This window comes from Leguminivora glycinivorella, chromosome 8 (assembly GCF_023078275.1).
Source record: "Leguminivora glycinivorella isolate SPB_JAAS2020 chromosome 8, LegGlyc_1.1, whole genome shotgun sequence".
Lineage (NCBI taxonomy): Eukaryota > Metazoa > Arthropoda > Insecta > Lepidoptera > Tortricidae > Leguminivora > Leguminivora glycinivorella.
In genome coordinates this window covers 1,227,346-1,246,037 of record NC_062978.1, presented here as the reverse complement: position 1 = coordinate 1,246,037, position 18,692 = coordinate 1,227,346, and the positions used below count along the sequence as shown (strand labels likewise).

Sequence of the window (18,692 nt, the reverse complement as noted above, 5' to 3'; positions counted from 1 at the left end):
GTGTATGTACATTATGGTTTACAATATTCAAGAATAAAACAAAGCTCATTTACATGGCGCACGAACGTTCAGTTTTTTACACATTTGTGAAAAAAGTGGACATTGGTGAAAAGAAAATGAAAGTCACAACGGTCAACAGAAACATTGTTGACAATATTACAAAAATAAGTCAATAAAATAGAACAAACATACATTTTTAATTACAAAGGATACAACCATATAGTTGATTTCACTTTTAACAAATAAGAAACCGTCATCTTCAATTCATATCGGCCTGGAAATTATGTCAGGCGAAAGCGATAAGTCGCCCCGCCACTAAGCTAACGAATCAAGGACAGAAGTCCCATGACACATCTGGGGCCCACTTCTCGAAAGTTATTAGTCTAATAATATTAGTGTGTTGTCATGGCAACCCATACGATTTGACAGTTCGTGGACTAATAAATAAATATAAATATAAATATTGGGGACACCTTACACAGATCAACTTAGCCCCAAACTAAGCAAAGCTTGTACTATGGGTGCTAAGCGACGATATACATACTTAAATAGAGAAATACATACTTATATACATAGAAAACATCCATGACTCAGGAACAAATATCTGTGCTCATCACACAAACAAATGCCCTTACCGGGATTCGAACCCAGGACCGCGGCTTAGCAGGCAGGGTCACTACCGACTGAGCCAGACCGGTCGTACATATTAGTCTAATATCATTCGCGAAATGGGCCCCTGGCGATGTTATTAGACTTATCTAAATATGTTACAGGTCTATGCTCCCCTTGCGTATAGCCGGTCAAACGCCAAGAAACTCAAATTTTCTATGGGACGATAAACATTTGTGCATACAATTTTTAAATTTACCACTTTATTCTAGTGAAAAATGCCTTGACAGAGTATCATAACATACGAACTAGAAACGACTACTATGTACTAATATAAATTCAGCAATTTTACACAAATATTACAACACTTGACTTGAACTAGTAACTACAGCGTAACAAATGGCACATACGGTCACCAAACAGGAGTAAGCTAAACAACTCGGTACAATTTTTACTATTCGACTGTCAAAAAAACGCACATTCAATAAAAAAAAAGGATTTTCACCACACCGACTGGTAAAGGCGTACTTTGCTATTCCAAAACAGATAGCAAAATTGCATTTTATCCACAAGAGTGCAAAGTAATTTCATACAAATTTTAACTTGATGTCTTAAGCTGGTTGGTAAATTTACCTATAGGTAAATGATGATTTTGAATCATAAATATTGAATATATTGATGGATTTGGATTTAATTTGATGTTTTATTGACGATAAACATTTGTGCATACAATTTTTAAATTTACCACTTTATTCTAGTGAAAAATGTCTTGACAGAGTATCATAACATACGAACTAGAAACGACTACTATGTACTAATATAAATTCAGCAATTTTACACAAATATTACAACACTTGACTTGAACTAGTAACTACAGCGTAACAAACAACAGAACAAATGGCACATACGGTCACCAAACAGGAGTAAGCTAAACAACTCGGTACAATTTTTACTATTCGACTGTCAAAAAAACGGTTCCCTAAAGAACAGAGCACATGACCTTTGTGACCCTGAATTTTTAGAGAGTGAGATGTCACACATTCAGGAGGTTCTTAGAAAGAATGGGTACAGGGTGGATTGTCGGCAACCAAGACGAAAGCCTGCGAAGAAGCATCCGAATGTTGCAAGACGACCGGCATTTATGCCCTATGTCAAGGGAGTGACAGACAAGGTTGGTACCATACTAAAGAAGTATTCGATACAGACTGTGTACATGCCGTTGTCGAAGGTGGCGGGGCAACTAAGGTCAGCAAAGGATGTTATTCCATATCAGACGCCAGGCGTTTATAAGATTGACTGTAGCTGTGGTAGTTCTTATATTGGAGAAACCAAACGCACCATAGCGGAAAGGGTCAAAGAACATATCGCGGCGGTCAAAAAAAACGACAAATAAATAAGTCTGCGGTTGCCGAGCATTTGCTAGAGTCAGGACCGAACCACTGGATTGAACTGCATAATCCCAAAGTCCTTTCAACTGAACGTCTTTACTATAGCAGGAAAGTACGTGAAGCGATTGAAATCAGGAAACATCGTAATTTCAATCAAAATGAAGGGCAAGGGATTTCATCTTCGTGGAATCCAGTGATTAGCAAGTGTAAACGTGAGAAAACTTCCCGTCTCATACCATCGGATGTCGTGAGTGTTGTATGTAGGCAGAGTGGCAACCCTAGCGTAAAAGTGACTGATGACAATCAAGTGCGGGTAGTTCGAAAAACTCGTACAGCTAGAAGATGTTGATACAACTCCCAGCCAGTCTACCCGTGACCACGGACGTAATGTCATGTCCGAAACGTCGGGTTAAATATAAAACGTAAGTTTTACGCGATTAAGTCCCGTTTTAATTTAATAATATGAGTGAAGATCGTGTTAGTTTAAATCAATATATTGTAAACCGGTACGGGCCGGAGATAGCAATAAAACTCAAACGTCTAGGATGGTTGCGGAAAAAACGAGTGCGTGTAACAACATCGTTGTCATTTTTAATTAAGTGTCGCGATTCGAACTTATTGCCTACGTGCGTAAGACTTAAACCGCGTAGGGATATACCGTTTTCTGCAAACATTCTAAGGGCTGCTAGTATCCGTCTATTGAAACAGCAAATAAGGAACAATTACGCTGAGTTAGATAGAGTGCAGTGCGAATTATACGGGTTGCATAGCGAGTGTAGTGCAGTGTTATCGTGTAGTGATTTTAATGTGTGGGATCGGATAACCTTCGAACAAGCGGACCGTATTTATTATTATCGTACTAAGGTACATGATAGGAAGTATGAGAAGCTGATGTATCGATATGGAAATAACGAGACTGCGGGTGGAAATAACAATACTAATCCCACCTCCACGGTAATAAACTTATCAACCACTCCTTTAGAAAAAGTGACCGTCGGTATATTGGAAAAAGGGTTGAATTTCGCTATGACACCTAAGCGGATTCCATATGAGGCCGTGATCTGTAGTGTTGAAGAGGCAATATCACGTAACAAGGTTCCGTCTAGGGATGCGGAGGTACTTAGACAGGATGTTGCGGTTATTTTGCGGAAGGCGACATTACCCAAGAGTAACGTGACTACGGAAGAACGTTTAGCTCTGAAGAACCTGAGAGCGAATGAGAATATCCTGGTTCTAAAGGCGGATAAAGGGAACGCCACGGTGGTCATGGACTCGACAGATTACGACGACAAAATTCGGCTTTTACTGAATGATACGAATGTGTATAAGCCCGTTTCATATGACCCTACTGCCAGAGTTACGCGCCGGATAAGGGCTGTCATTAGGGACTACAGGGAGTTGTTCCAGGATGATGTCTTTGACCGTTTACACAGGCCTAGAATAGTGCAATCGCCGAAATTGTATGGGCTGCCGAAGGTACACAAAGCTAACGTGCCCTTGCGACCAATCGTAAGTCAAATCGCCTCACCTACTTACGACCTGGCAAAGCATGTAGCATCGGTGTTGCAGCCGCTTGTGGGTAAAACGTCGTCCTTTGTGAAAGATTCTCGTCACTTTGTGGACATTCTGAAGGATGTTAAGCTGGAACCAGATGACATAATGGTGAGTTTTGATGTCGAGTCGCTTTTCACCAATGTTCCAGTTAAGGAATGTCTTGAGGTAGTTAGGACAAGGCTAGCTGACAATGAGATACTGGAGTCGGTCATGGTGTTATTGCGAAACTGTCTAGAAGGGAGCTACTTTTTATATCGACAAAAGCATTATCTCCAGATTGACGGAGTTGCTATGGGCAGCCCGGTGGCGCCGGTTTTAGCAAATATCTGGATGGAGCATTTTGAGGCAAACATAGACCTGCAACCATGGGCAGTGAAGTTATGGAAGCGGTATGTCGATGATGTCTTTTGTATCATGAAGGGTGGCAAGCAAGAAGTTGAGCAATTACTCCAGTATCTCAATTCCATTCATCAGAAGGTGAAATTTACGTATGAATTGGAATCAGATCGAAGTTTGCCTTTTCTGGACATAAAAGTGATAGGTCGGATGGATGGATCCTTGGCGCACACTGTCTACAGGAAGCCTACTCACACAGATAGATACCTCAATGCTCAGTCTCACCACCACCCTCGTCACCTACTGTCCGTCGTTAATTCCCTAAAGAACAGAGCACATGACCTTTGTGACCCTGAATTTTTAGAGAGTGAGATGTCACACATTCAGGAGGTTCTTAGGAAGAATGGGTACAGGGTGGATTGTCGGCAACCAAGACGAAAGCCTGCGAAGAAGCATCCGAATGTTGCAAGACGACCGGCATTTATGCCCTATGTCAAGGGAGTGACAGACAAGGTTGGTACCATACTAAAGAAGTATTCGATACAGACTGTGTACATGCCGTTGTCGAGGGTGGCGGGGCAACTAAGGTCAGCAAAGGATGTTATTCCATATCAGACGCCAGGCGTTTATAAGATTGACTGTAGCTGTGGTAGTTCTTATATTGGAGAAACCAAACGCACCATAGCGGAAAGGGTCAAAGAACATATCGCGGCGGTCAAAAAACGACAAATAAATAAGTCTGCGGTTGCCGAGCATTTGCTAGAGTCAGGACCGAACCACTGGATTGAACTGCATAATCCCAAAGTCCTTTCAACTGAACGTCTTTACTATAGCAGGAAAGTACGTGAAGCGATTGAAATCAGGAAACATCGTAATTTCAATCAAAATGAAGGGCAAGGGATTTCATCTTCGTGGAATCCAGTGATTAGCAAGTGTAAACGTGAGAAAACTTCCCGTCTCATACCATCGGATGTCGTGAGTGTTGTATGTAGGCAGAGTGGCAACCCTAGCGTAAAAGTGACTGATGACAATCAAGTGCGGGTAGTTCGAAAAACTCGTACAGCTAGAAGATGTTGATACAACTCCCAGCCAGTCTACCCGTGACCACGGACGTAATGTCATGTCCGAAACGTCGGGTTAAATATAAAACGTAAGTTTTACGCGATTAAGTCCCGTTTTAATTTAATAATATGAGTGAAGATCGTGTTAGTTTAAATCAATATATTGTAAACCGGTACGGGCCGGAGATAGCAATAAAACTCAAACGTCTAGGATGGTTGCGGAAAAAACGAGTGCGTGTAACAACATCGTTGTCATTTTTAATTAAGTGTCGCGATTCGAACTTATTGCCTACGTGCGTAAGACTTAAACCGCGTAGGGATATACCGTTTTCTGCAAACATTCTAAGGGCTGCTAGTATCCGTCTATTGAAACAGCAAATAAGGAACAATTACGCTGAGTTAGATAGAGTGCAGTGCGAATTATACGGGTTGCATAGCGAGTGTAGTGCAGTGTTATCGTGTAGTGATTTTAATGTGTGGGATCGGATAACCTTCGAACAAGCGGACCGTATTTATTATTATCGTACTAAGGTACATGATAGGAAGTATGAGAAGCTGATGTATCGATATGGAAATAACGAGACTGCGGGTGGAAATAACAATACTAATCCCACCTCCACGGTAATAAACTTATCAACCACTCCTTTAGAAAAAGTGACCGTCGGTATATTGGAAAAAGGGTTGAATTTCGCTATGACACCTAAGCGGATTCCATATGAGGCCGTGATCTGTAGTGTTGAAGAGGCAATATCACGTAACAAGGTTCCGTCTAGGGATGCGGAGGTACTTAGACAGGATGTTGCGGTTATTTTGCGGAAGGCGACATTACCCAAGAGTAACGTGACTACGGAAGAACGTTTAGCTCTGAAGAACCTGAGAGCGAATGAGAATATCCTGGTTCTAAAGGCGGATAAAGGGAACGCCACGGTGGTCATGGACTCGACAGATTACGACGACAAAATTCGGCTTTTACTGAATGATACGAATGTGTATAAGCCCGTTTCATATGACCCTACTGCCAGAGTTACGCGCCGGATAAGGGCTGTCATTAGGGACTACAGGGAGTTGTTCCAGGATGATGTCTTTGACCGTTTACACAGGCCTAGAATAGTGCAATCGCCGAAATTGTATGGGCTGCCGAAGGTACACAAAGCTAACGTGCCCTTGCGACCAATCGTAAGTCAAATCGCCTCACCTACTTACGACCTGGCAAAGCATGTAGCATCGGTGTTGCAGCCGCTTGTGGGTAAAACGTCGTCCTTTGTGAAAGATTCTCGTCACTTTGTGGACATTCTGAAGGATGTTAAGCTGGAACCAGATGACATAATGGTGAGTTTTGATGTCGAGTCGCTTTTCACCAATGTTCCAGTTAAGGAATGTCTTGAGGTAGTTAGGACAAGGCTAGCTGACAATGAGATACTGGAGTCGGTCATGGTGTTATTGCGAAACTGTCTAGAAGGGAGCTACTTTTTATATCGACAAAAGCATTATCTCCAGATTGACGGAGTTGCTATGGGCAGCCCGGTGGCGCCGGTTTTAGCAAATATCTGGATGGAGCATTTTGAGGCAAACATAGACCTGCAACCATGGGCAGTGAAGTTATGGAAGCGGTATGTCGATGATGTCTTTTGTATCATGAAGGGTGGCAAGCAAGAAGTTGAGCAATTACTCCAGTATCTCAATTCCATTCATCAGAAGGTGAAATTTACGTATGAATTGGAATCAGATCGAAGTTTGCCTTTTCTGGACATAAAAGTGATAGGTCGGATGGATGGATCCTTGGCGCACACTGTCTACAGGAAGCCTACTCACACAGATAGATACCTCAATGCTCAGTCTCACCACCACCCTCGTCACCTACTGTCCGTCGTTAATTCCCTAAAGAACAGAGCACATGACCTTTGTGACCCTGAATTTTTAGAGAGTGAGATGTCACACATTCAGGAGGTTCTTAGAAAGAATGGGTACAGGGTGGATTGTCGGCAACCAAGACGAAAGCCTGCGAAGAAGCATCCGAATGTTGCAAGACGACCGGCATTTATGCCCTATGTCAAGGGAGTGACAGACAAGGTTGGTACCATACTAAAGAAGTATTCGATACAGACTGTGTACATGCCGTTGTCGAAGGTGGCGGGGCAACTAAGGTCAGCAAAGGATGTTATTCCATATCAGACGCCAGGCGTTTATAAGATTGACTGTAGCTGTGGTAGTTCTTATATTGGAGAAACCAAACGCACCATAGCGGAAAGGGTCAAAGAACATATCGCGGCGGTCAAAAAACGACAAATAAATAAGTCTGCGGTTGCCGAGCATTTGCTAGAGTCAGGACCGAACCACTGGATTGAACTGCATAATCCCAAAGTCCTTTCAACTGAACGTCTTTACTATAGCAGGAAAGTACGTGAAGCGATTGAAATCAGGAAACATCGTAATTTCAATCAAAATGAAGGGCAAGGGATTTCATCTTCGTGGAATCCAGTGATTAGCAAGTGTAAACGTGAGAAAACTTCCCGTCTCATACCATCGGATGTCGTGAGTGTTGTATGTAGGCAGAGTGGCAACCCTAGCGTAAAAGTGACTGATGACAATCAAGTGCGGGTAGTTCGAAAAACTCGTACAGCTAGAAGATGTTGATACAACTCCCAGCCAGTCTACCCGTGACCACGGACGTAATGTCATGTCCGAAACGTCGGGTTAAATATAAAACGTAAGTTTTACGCGATTAAGTCCCGTTTTAATTTAATAATATGAGTGAAGATCGTGTTAGTTTAAATCAATATAGTATTTTGTTCGTTTGTCAGTGTTGGTGTGGTGAAAAATTTTATGTTTCACTCGGTGGCAAAGTTTGTTTAACCTTGTAAAACAAATAACTATTAATATATTGATTATGATAAAGGGTTAAACTATATTTTGTCTGTGGCCGTCAAAGGTGAACTTTACACACAAACGTGGAAGAACATCACAAGATACGTTTACATTAACCTAATGTCATGGCCTTTATTATTTTTATAAACTACTAGCTTATGCCCGCGGCTTCGCTCACGTTAGAATGAGCCAAAATGTAGCCTATGTCACTCTCCATCCCATCAACTATCTCCACTTCAAAAATCACGTCAATTCATCGCTGCGTTTTGCCGTGAAAAACGGACAAACAGACACACCCACTTTCCCATTTATAATATTATATAGTATAGATAATGGCAAGGTAATTTTGTGACTTAGTTATTAATATCATCGCTAACCACTGATGATAAAATACTGAATTTAATATCAAAAATACTCGATGTTTAATTGAGAATTTATTATCTCGTAAGGATTTTAGTTAATTTTCGTTAAAAACTATTGTTACTATAAAAATATTCCAATGGTTGAGATTCTATATGGTTAATTTGTACTTCTGTAACTAACTACCAGTAATTATGTGCATGTAAATTATTGCTGACATTATTACATTTAGTAGATTCAGTTATATCTATTATATGTAATGTTTTTATATAAAATATCGAGTAAACAGTCATATCTAGTATATTCTACAGCTAATTGTTAAATGGTTAAGGTTTTTAATACTTAGTTTATATTCAAATAGATAAGTTCATAATTTTTTACACACCTACACACCTGGAACGTTTTGGGTCGTTCTATCGTTTCGTGCCGATTTGGCATTTTTTGTGATAACTTTTTTTTTTTAAAGGTATGGTCGTTATTTTGATATTGCGAATGTATATACACATAGTAACTATGTTTTAATGAAAGGCACCTTTATACTAGTTTTACTTTCTAAGAAAAATTAAGGATTGCAATGAAGGCGTAGATGGAAATGAAAATCCATGGGAAGGTAATGTCCACGTAAGGATGGAAATGAAATTGATTATATTTTAAAAGATGGAGGCTTAAAATAAAACGATTTAATACCTGTTTTATAATATAATAATCAACTGTTTGATATTTTCCAAATTTTCGTGAGCCAAGTTTAGGTACATACTGGACTTGTCTTCGGCTTTCACGACTTTCACGAGATTCTCATCATGGGGGATGGTGATGTCAACGAGCACGGCCCGGCGTTGTGGTCGATCTATTACCACAATGTCAGGCTTATTGGCTACAATAGTCCTGTCAGATCGATCGATCCCAATAGAGCGAGCGTGGCATAACCGATTTCGATAACTGGCGCAGTTATATACTAAGGACGGCAGTGTAGTATGGTACTTCGCGGTCCACAAGACCGTATTGAAGAGCAAACTGCTGGTGAATAATCCTGGCTACAAGATTATGACTGTACAAGTACTCACCGTTAGCAAGATGAGAACAACCCGAGATGATAGATGATATGCCTGAGTGACTCTCCGGGACGGCAGCATGCCCGACAAATGTCGACCGTACCGTCCTTCAGGATATATTTCCGGTAGTTTTTCGTCATCATAACTTCCTCCGCAATTGCACAGGCAAAACCTTCGGTTTCTCCATAGAGGTCCCCGAATCTTAACTAGTTCAATGATGCGAGCAGGTCTACATCTGGTCCCGTGAGGGCCTTGTAGAACCGCCCTTGTAGCGGCTTGCTCTCCCATACTGCCTTGCGGTCCGCAGTACTTAGTACCACAGGTTTGCGCCAGTTTTCTTTCGCCAAGGAGAGCGGCGTGAGGTTTCTGTCTACTGCCACCACATCACGATGCATCCCACACTCGTTGTTAAGTAAGTAATTCCTGAGGTAGTACACCTCGAGGTTGTCGAGATTTTTGGCGTTTAGGAAGCCTCGACTTCCGCACTTCCGTGGGATGTACAATCTCATGACTGTAACATACGATGTGTGGTGAGCAGTAGGCGGACCCTTCGAACCAGGGCGTCCAGCTCGGTCTGGGTCCACTTTAGTATGCCAAAAGAGTATAATTATGAGTAGGTAGGTAGTAGTATAACCAGGCATTAAAGACGCGCACTTTGTTGCCTCCTGACAAAATACTGTTAAGGACTTTTGTGAGCCGACTGAAAAAGCGCTCCTTCACCGACCATTTAATGTCATTATCCTCAATACCCAACGACTGTGGCATACCAAGGTAGGTACTTATAGGTTTCTGATTTAGAGATAGATATTAACGACACATTGTCTCAGAAAAGTGTAAATTTTCTGAATTTACTACCTTCCCCCGCTATACATGCATATCCGCACTCTTATCGACACCAAATTCCATTTTGATGGCGGTACTGAAAACTTCTGTGGTTTTCAATAGCACCATCAGATCTTGGGTGTTCGGTGAAAATTGTTTGAGATCCTCCAAGTACAGAAGGTGAGAAATGACTTCACCCTCTCTCTGAAGCTGGCAACCTAGCCCAGAATCCTTCAGCAGAGTGCCGAGAGGATTCAGAGCTTGGCAGAACCACTATGGACTCAAATGTCACCCTGGAATATTTCATTATGAAGTCCGGCGGGCCAAGGGGGTCATCCCTGTCTCCTGTCTGACGAAGGACTGTGGTCCACTGCCTCATACCTACATGCGGCCAGGGCGGATATTAAAACTGCATTAAGTTTATACAGCTTCAATATCCGTCTCAGCCATAAGTGGGGCACCGAATCTGTGCCTTCTTATATTCAATCCAAGCGGCCGAGATGGCCTTTTGTTCCGCTGAACTTGTTGGCGTATAGATTAGAATAGGAGCTCTTTAGTATCGCGGGACCCAACCCTACCAAAGACATTTTGAGCGGAAGCCAAAATATTGTTAGAGGTAATGTTCGCGTTAACGTTTGCTCTCAAAATAGATGGAAAGAGCTTGTATAGTGCAGGCATTAGGCAAGCACGTAATGGGTCTATAGTTTTTTGCTTCCGTGTTACTACCGGACTTATACAACAGGAAAGTAACACCAGTTGGATCCAAGATCTTGCGCTTGGCTTGTTGAAATTGCGTTGCCAGTCAGAAGTTCCGCGGAGAAGGAGAAGCGGAGTCCGCGCGAGCAGCGAGAGCCACCTAGCGAAGCCAATCAAGTGTGGCGTCATCCAGCCGCTTTGACTGCTGAATGACGCGCATCTGATCCGATAGCCGTTGGTCCGATACGGTGGTGGATGGCTCAAGTGCCTGAAACAGACGTAGCATCTGAAACGGTACGCGGATAGCCAGGTCCGGCCCTCTGTAGCCCCATTATTATCATTTCCTTCCAAACTGATTCATTCCCTTCCACGCCAAAATTGGAAGGAAATGGACGGAAATGAATTGGAGCGGAATGAAGTTTTAACGTTTATTTCAAATATCTTCGCCGTCTCTCGGACTTCAAGGCCACCAAGCAAGCCAAATGAAGACATACCTAAATGATAATAAATTAACTTGACAAGCAATTTCTTTCACTACATGATGTCAAAATAATAACCGGATGGTAATGAGTACTTACCCAGGACGAAACTGGATTTTGATGAGGAGAATCGAAATTGTGGGTAAACCATTAACGTGCGTCCTTCCCCATTGACAAATCGTGGCAGGCTGAGGCGGCAGAGACACGCGGGGATCACGGGTGTTTGTAAATAAAGGTGCGTTCAAACTGGACAAGTCTGACAATTTTTTCGACTGGAAATGAAATTGCGCGCGTGACAAAATTAAAAAGTGCGTTCTCTCTGTCAAAGATGCACGCTAGCTAAGCTGAATATGCACTTATATAGTATTAGTTATATACTTACTTATAATCAATAAAGAAAACTGGGGTTTGTCTGTAAATAATGGGAGTTTTGTAATTTTGAACTTCGTGGTACGCCATTTTTGGTAAGAGGGAAATGAAGATTTCGCATGTTTTTTATATTTATAAAAAAAACTATAAGAGCTAGCAAATTTCCAACATGCTCGCCTTATGTTTAAAACTTAAAATACAACTTTTAAAAATAACCACTTGTACATGAGAGTCATCTTAACGCTTGATCCGAGCTCAAACACCAAATCGGCACGAAAAGATAGAACGACCCTTTTATGGTTGAGCTGGCTGCAACCAGTGCTACAAAATAAAGACTATAAATACAGTCACTAGATTTTAAAGGGTTATAATATTTCGAACAGACCCATCAATTTAAAATTGGAAAATGAATAATCTCTGAAATGCATGTAAAAAATGGCACAAATAATATGTCATTATCTTTTTAAAAGGAGTATTTCTTCACCATCGGATTTGTATTTACATTTGTTTATGGTACAGTACAGTGAACCACAGTAAGTGTAAGACATGCCGGTCTATCATGCTTCCAATTTTATCACTTATCCACGCGGATAAGACAACTGTCACTCTCACACTGACATAGGTACTTGCCAAAGCGTGACGGATGCTTTATCCACGTGGATAAGTGATAAAATTGGAAGCATGATTCGCCGGCAGAGCGAGATATTGGGCGTTGTGCGGGCGGAGCGTGCGGCTGCCGCGTGCATGTCAAAACAACTGAAGCTCACACAAGTGTCCCAAGTGTCGCTACACAGCGTGCACGAGGGACACCCCGCCGCGAGTCGACTAAGCGCTCCGAGTGCCCACTAGACCCTTAGTGCGTTTTCACGATCCGATATCGAATGTAGGAAGGATTTCAAAGGCAATAACCTAACCACAAAATTAAAATTTTGAAAAAACCCCCGACATAGTGGACCGAACATGGCTAAGAACTCTCGCGACTAACTCAGCTTTCAAACAAAAAAAAAACTAAATCTAAATCGGTTCATCCGTTCGGGAGCTACGATGCCACACAGCCACAGACAGACACGTCAAACTTATAACACCCCGTCGTTTTGCGTCGGGGGTTAAAAATCAAAGATAGCGGCTGAAATATAAGGGATTCGATCCTACATCCGACATCGGATCGGATAATGTGAAAACGCAGTTGTATTTTTTTTTAATTTAACGACAAAATATGTCACCGTCTTTTTAAAAAGAGTAATTGTTCAGCATCGGTCGCTAGTGTTCTACTGTTCACATTAGTGGCACATCACACTGGCGTGATGAGCTTTCTTCTCATCCAGCATAACACAAACAAATTGGAAAACTGTGAAATACTTGTAATTTTTTTGTTCAGCATCGGTCGCTAGTGTTCAATGTTCACATGAGTGGTGAACTGTTCACACGGGGGTGATGAGCTTGCTGTGCGAGCGCACGGCCCGCTGCTAGGAGGCCGGGGCCTTCTTCTCGTCCAGCACCTTGTCGTCGTTGCAGAACTTCTCCAGCTGCTTCGCGTAGTACGTGTTGAAGTTCAATCTGGAAATATAATATTCAAATCGCTAGTTTGTTAGGGAACGGTTAGAGAAGTTCTAGGCAATTAATGTGTCAAAGCACGTTTCGCCAGCGACATCTGCCTTTCTGCGACGCGAAACGCCGCAGAAATGTAGCCTGGCTCTGTCGCGCCAATACGCAAGAGCGATAGAGATAGATAGATACGAAAGAGATATTATCGTGAGCGTTTGTGCATTCGGCTACGCACACAGATAGTGACAGGACATTGCTTTATACATATTAAAGAGAATGGATATAGATGATTTTTGTTAAAATTAAATATGTAGGTAGTCTAGTTGCATTGACTGTCATTTCTTCAGTGTTACATCATTCAGAGCTTCCGTTTCGAAAAAAAATTGTATTACTATTAGCGCCATCTACTCACGCAAATGTGTCTAGTCTATTTGTTATCTCGTTTTACTCGGTTTATCGACGCTTTTGATTCTGGGGTCAACCAGATCTGATGCGTACCCGCGCAGCTGGAGTCATACTTACCGTGGTGAAATGACCTCGATCCTAGTACGCCTTTACGAAGGGCAAAACAGGGTGAAACGCCGGAGTGGGTTTAGTGCATAGGATCAAGTTTCTCCCCTCTTTCTTGGGGAGAAGAAATAAACGGCGAGTCCGTAAATGCATTCCTACATCAAAAAAACCGGCCAAGAGCATGTCGGGCCACGCTCAGTGTAGGGTTCCGTAGTTTTCCGTATTTTTCTCAAAAACTACTGAACCTATCAAGTTCAAAACAATTTTCCTATAAAGTCCTTATAAAGTTCTACTTTTGTGATTTTTTTCATATTTTTTAAACATATGGTTCAAAAGTTAGAGGGGGGGGGACGCACTTTTTTTTCCTTTAGGAGCGATTATTTCCGAAAATATTAATATTATCAAAAAACGATCTTAGTAAACCCTTATTCATTTTTAAATACCTATCCAACAATATATCACACGTTGGGGTTGGAATGAAAAAAAATATCAGCCCCCACTTTACATGTAGGGGGGATACCCTAATAAAACATTTTTTTCCATTTTTTATTTTTGCACTTTGTTGGCGTGATTAATATACATATTGGTACCAAATTTCAGCTTTCTAGTGCTAACGGTTACTGAGATTATCCGCGGACGGACGGACGGACGGACGGACGGACGGACGGACGGACGGACGGACGGACGGACAGACAGACATGGCGAAACTATAAGGGTTCCTAGTTGACTACGGAACCCTAAAAATGGAGTCATATCTAGTGCGCCTTCGAACGGACGGCAAAAGATGGTGAAACGCTGGAGTGGGTTTAGTACATAGGAGCAAATCTGTCCCCTCTCGCTAGGGTACTGAAAAGAAGGTAGTGATACCTGGAGGAGATGTTGAGCAGCTTGTTGGCGTTGGTGTCCCTGACCAGCTGGTCGGTGATGGCGAGCACGGACAGCAGCGCGGCCGTGAAGCGCAGCGCGTAGCGCGCCACCGAGCGCGAGAACGAGTCCGCGCAGCCGCCCGCGCCCGGCCCGCCGCAGCCCGGCTCCTGCACAACACACTAGCTTTACTACTCTGTTTTAACCCCCGACGCAAAAACGACGGGGTGTTATAAGTTTGACGTGTCTGTCTGTCTGTCTGTCTGTGGCATCGTAGCTCCCGAACGTCTTCTTCTTCTTCTTCTTGTTGTGCCATGTCCTCATCGGACGTCGGCGACCATCTCTCTGAACATCTCCCGAACGTATGAACCGATTCAGATTTTGTTTTTTGAAAGGTGAGGTAGCCACGTTTCATGAAAATCGGTCCACTATATGTCGCGGCCGGGGGTTTTTAAAAATTTAATTTTGTAGTTAGGTTATAAATGTTAAAGTTTTGCCGCAGTCCTGGCCTCTGGCTTTGAATCGTCGCTCGCCCCTTGCGTCCGGTTATGTTAAAGGCTACACGATCAAAGTTTTCACACGTTTCGGGGGGCAAACACACATTATCGAACGCAATATTCGTAAAGCGAGTATCACATAATACCTATGTAGTTTCGATACATTTGCGAAAATTAGGAAATTATCGATAAATCAAAACACGACTGGAAGATATAATTATTATTTTAAATCGATGCAAGTCGAATTTTAATCATTTAAAAAGACACATTATCTTCGCCTAAATTTAAATAATTAACACTAAAAAATATAAGCTAACCAAGATAAGGTGACATATTGCAAGGTGCTTTATGAAATAGAGTCTGCCGAATGGCGGCGTCTTTAAAAAAATAAGAACTCTATATCGGTTGCAGTTAGGAGCAACGTTGGCAGCAACCGCTCAGCAACACCATTTTTCTTAGCACTGACTGGACGCCGACGCTCAAAAGACGCTAGTCAGGCAAAGATCAGTTGCCAACGATTTTCATAGCCCCGCCTCTGCATGGGTTAAATTAATGTCATAATTTCATTAGAGAAGACGTTTTAAAATAACATTTTCACCATGTTGACTATGGTGAGGATGTAAAAAACGTTGTCATTTTATCTTGGGCTAATTCTATAGCGATAATTAATATGTACAGACAGGGATGAAATATCTGAAATTATAGCCATACTTACCGGAGAGGTCTAAAACAGAAAACTCATGAAAATAAGCATGATTTCGACATCAACCACAAATACTACATGGGAGCATTACACGTGACAGAGCTCTAACAATCAAAAGTGAACGCAGCCGCGGTTTCGTGTGATATTGGAATCATAGTGCAACTTTATGACATACAAATACAGTAATTGCCCTGTGGAGCATTCCACGAAATTGTCTACCACCGTATCGTGCACAAAATAAGTTATTTTTTGAAGTCACTCACAGGTCGAACTGAATGTGATAAAATAACATGAATTTATCTTTATCTGATGTTTCGGCCAGGTTTGGCCGTGGTCACGAATACTCATGTCCCAGCAAAGTGTCAATGGAGATGATCCTGAGTAACTTTAGAAATGCGCGAAAATTTAAAGTGCTATAAAAGAACATATTGAAACATATTTTAAGCGGGTTACTCACCCACTCGCTCGGGGCGTAGAGGCGGGGTCGTTGAAAAAGCTCCTCGGAAATGGAGCGAAACATGTCGAGCGTTATCGATTTAATACGTGAGTAACCCGCTTACAATATTTTTAAATATGTCTGAGTTTCACGGGAAATTTATAGTTAAAATTGCTATAAAAGAAGTTATACCGAGTTATTTACTGATAATTTTCAGGATTTTTACTAGTGGATAGAATTACAGATCAAAAATTAATGATCAATGGTCGATTCTCAATTTCACACAAAACTGTGAGCCTAGTCAGGCCAAATCGCTTTCGCTGTGACAACGAAACTTGGTGTCTTCACGTGTTCATATTAACGTGACAGTGACAGTTGCGTTTCGCCAAGGAGCGTAAGCGATCAAGTTAGCGATTTTAAAAGCCTGTGCTAGGGTAAAATAAACGACATAATTGGACGTAGTTACACAGAAACGTTCCATACGTTTTAGACCTTGTATGAAAAACAAAAGTCTTTCATTTCAATGACAATTTCAGATGGATTGGAACGTTTCTGCGTAACTACGTCCAATTAGTGACCGACCGAAACATGTTTTCCGGCCGAAACCGAAAACGAAGGTTCAGCCTTGGCTCTAGTTTCGGCCGAAACCGAAACTTTAGATTTGTTACAATTGCTGACAAAATGTATAATACCGCTTTTATACGCATCTTAACTAGACCTTACTCATAGTCTTGTAATATACTGTACTTAAGTTTTTTTTTTGAGTTCACTATTCGTCAGTATTTTGTCATTTGTTATTTTTTGAACTTATCAGGAACTTTCAAAATCCTAGAAAAGTGAGCCCAACGCGACCCAAAAGTACAATTTTGTAAGCTTCGGCCGTTTTTTTAAGGCCGAAACATGATTTTATGGCCGAAACCGAACCTTCGGTCGGTCACTAGACAATCTCTTAGTTTAGACGTAGCATTCGCACCGTTGAGGCTGTCATAATCGCACCAACTTAGCTATGACTACCAGGCTCAGTAGAATAATCTTCGGCTGCATTCACACACACTGGTAATGAAATGGTCTCAACTCGTGCGTGTAACTCGATATCGAGAGTGGGTACCTCGCTACAGTCTGAGCTGTCATACGTCGATCCGAGCATACTGTTTAGCTCCGCGTCCACGAAGTACTTGTGCATCTCCTTGCCAATTTACGTTCGGTAGCGTTAAAAGAAAACACAGAAATATGTTAGATAAGGCGACTACGTAATGGTTGATAGACGTACGATCAAATTAAAATACACATAATTTAAGTTTTTAATTGCGGGGCAGTTGGCAGGAAATTACCTACTCGTCTTGTCAGTTATGGAAGATACATTTTAGAAGGTCGCCAGTCATCAACACAGCATGTATACAGATCTTCTTTGCCTGTACAGTGTACATTGAGGTGTGTATACATAAACAAAAACTTGTAATAATTGCCCCCCCCCCCCACCCCATTAGCGTAAGTTGTTAACAAAAATTAACTCGCTGTCAGTTTTGTGACGACAATCAAGCATAAAATCTGTCTAAAAATTAACTTTTTTCACATTCTGAATGTAGATTATCGCTTAAAGTTTATGTAATTAACACAAAAACAATATTTTTATTGAAATTTCATGCTTAATTATCGTCACAAAACTGTTACCAATGTTTACAAACAAATGTAACGCAAATGTAAACAAATGTAGTGTAAGTAACAATCTTCAATGGGGAATGGGATTTTAATCTTTTTATTTGCGAAATGACCAGTCATTCATTATGACCAGTCATTCAGTCATTGTCACCAGTCCAATTGCACGTCTATCATCCATTAAAGCAACTATAAATACACATAATAAAAATCATCAAAGAACTTTACTATGGAGAGATACAAAAGGATAATTATTATTAACACATTCAGTGTCAGTAGGTATGACTTTGTACTAGGGTGAACACAAGGTTTGTGTTACTGACAGTGAAGGTGTTAATTTACAAATATGGGAATAGGAGTAAGTAATTGAAGCTGTTACAAAAATAATAGTATCTCTAAGGTACGGCGGGGCAAATCTCGAATGTGGGTTATTGTAACTAATCCATTTTTTTCATTATTACACTATGATGTTGGGTTCTACACGTATCCACTGAACACGCCTACCATATATAACCGGTGGACACTCTATTTAATAATGCAAACATTGTAAAACATGGAAAGAATGGACCAGTTACATTTGCCCCCCAGTCGAGATTTGCCCCGCTGTACCCTTTATAAAAGAAACTTTAGGGCAATTGTCTCTAAATGTCATCCAAGTATAAATCGCCACGTTACGCAAATTGTGTGATATGCGGGTCTCGCCAAGATGACTACAATGTTTGTTTAGATTTTGCAAAAGACTGTCTTAATGGCTAGACTACTTGAATCCTAAAGCCCTAAAGTCCCCTTTTACCATAACTACCGATTTTAGTAAAATATAAAAAAAGGTGGAGAAATGCTGGAAAGTAAACCACCAAAAAGATAAAAACTAATAATGATTTTATTATACT

General features: G+C 41.4%; 2 protein-coding genes across 2 annotated transcripts in view; one reads left to right on the top strand and one right to left on the bottom strand.

The window, feature by feature from the left end:
- Positions 1-3,023: 3,023 nt before the first annotated feature.
- LOC125228637 lies at positions 3,024-13,026 on the top strand. Its single transcript, XM_048133292.1, has 3 exons — positions 3,024-4,474; positions 6,049-6,277; positions 12,970-13,026. The coding sequence occupies exons 1-3, from the start codon at positions 3,024-3,026 to the stop codon at positions 13,024-13,026; spliced, it is 1,737 nt and encodes a 578-aa protein (XP_047989249.1).
- LOC125228465 (gamma-tubulin complex component 2 homolog) overlaps positions 12,609-18,692 on the bottom strand; it is an 89,683-nt gene continuing 83,599 nt past the window's right edge. Inside the window, exons 14-16 of the mRNA XM_048133024.1 lie at positions 17,255-17,332; positions 14,514-14,680; positions 12,609-13,148 (exon numbers count right to left, since the gene is read on the bottom strand). Of these exons, the coding sequence (XP_047988981.1) occupies positions 13,058-13,148; positions 14,514-14,680; positions 17,255-17,332 (336 nt within the window). The 3' untranslated portion in view covers positions 12,609-13,057. The remainder of the gene's footprint in view (positions 13,149-14,513; positions 14,681-17,254; positions 17,333-18,692) is intronic.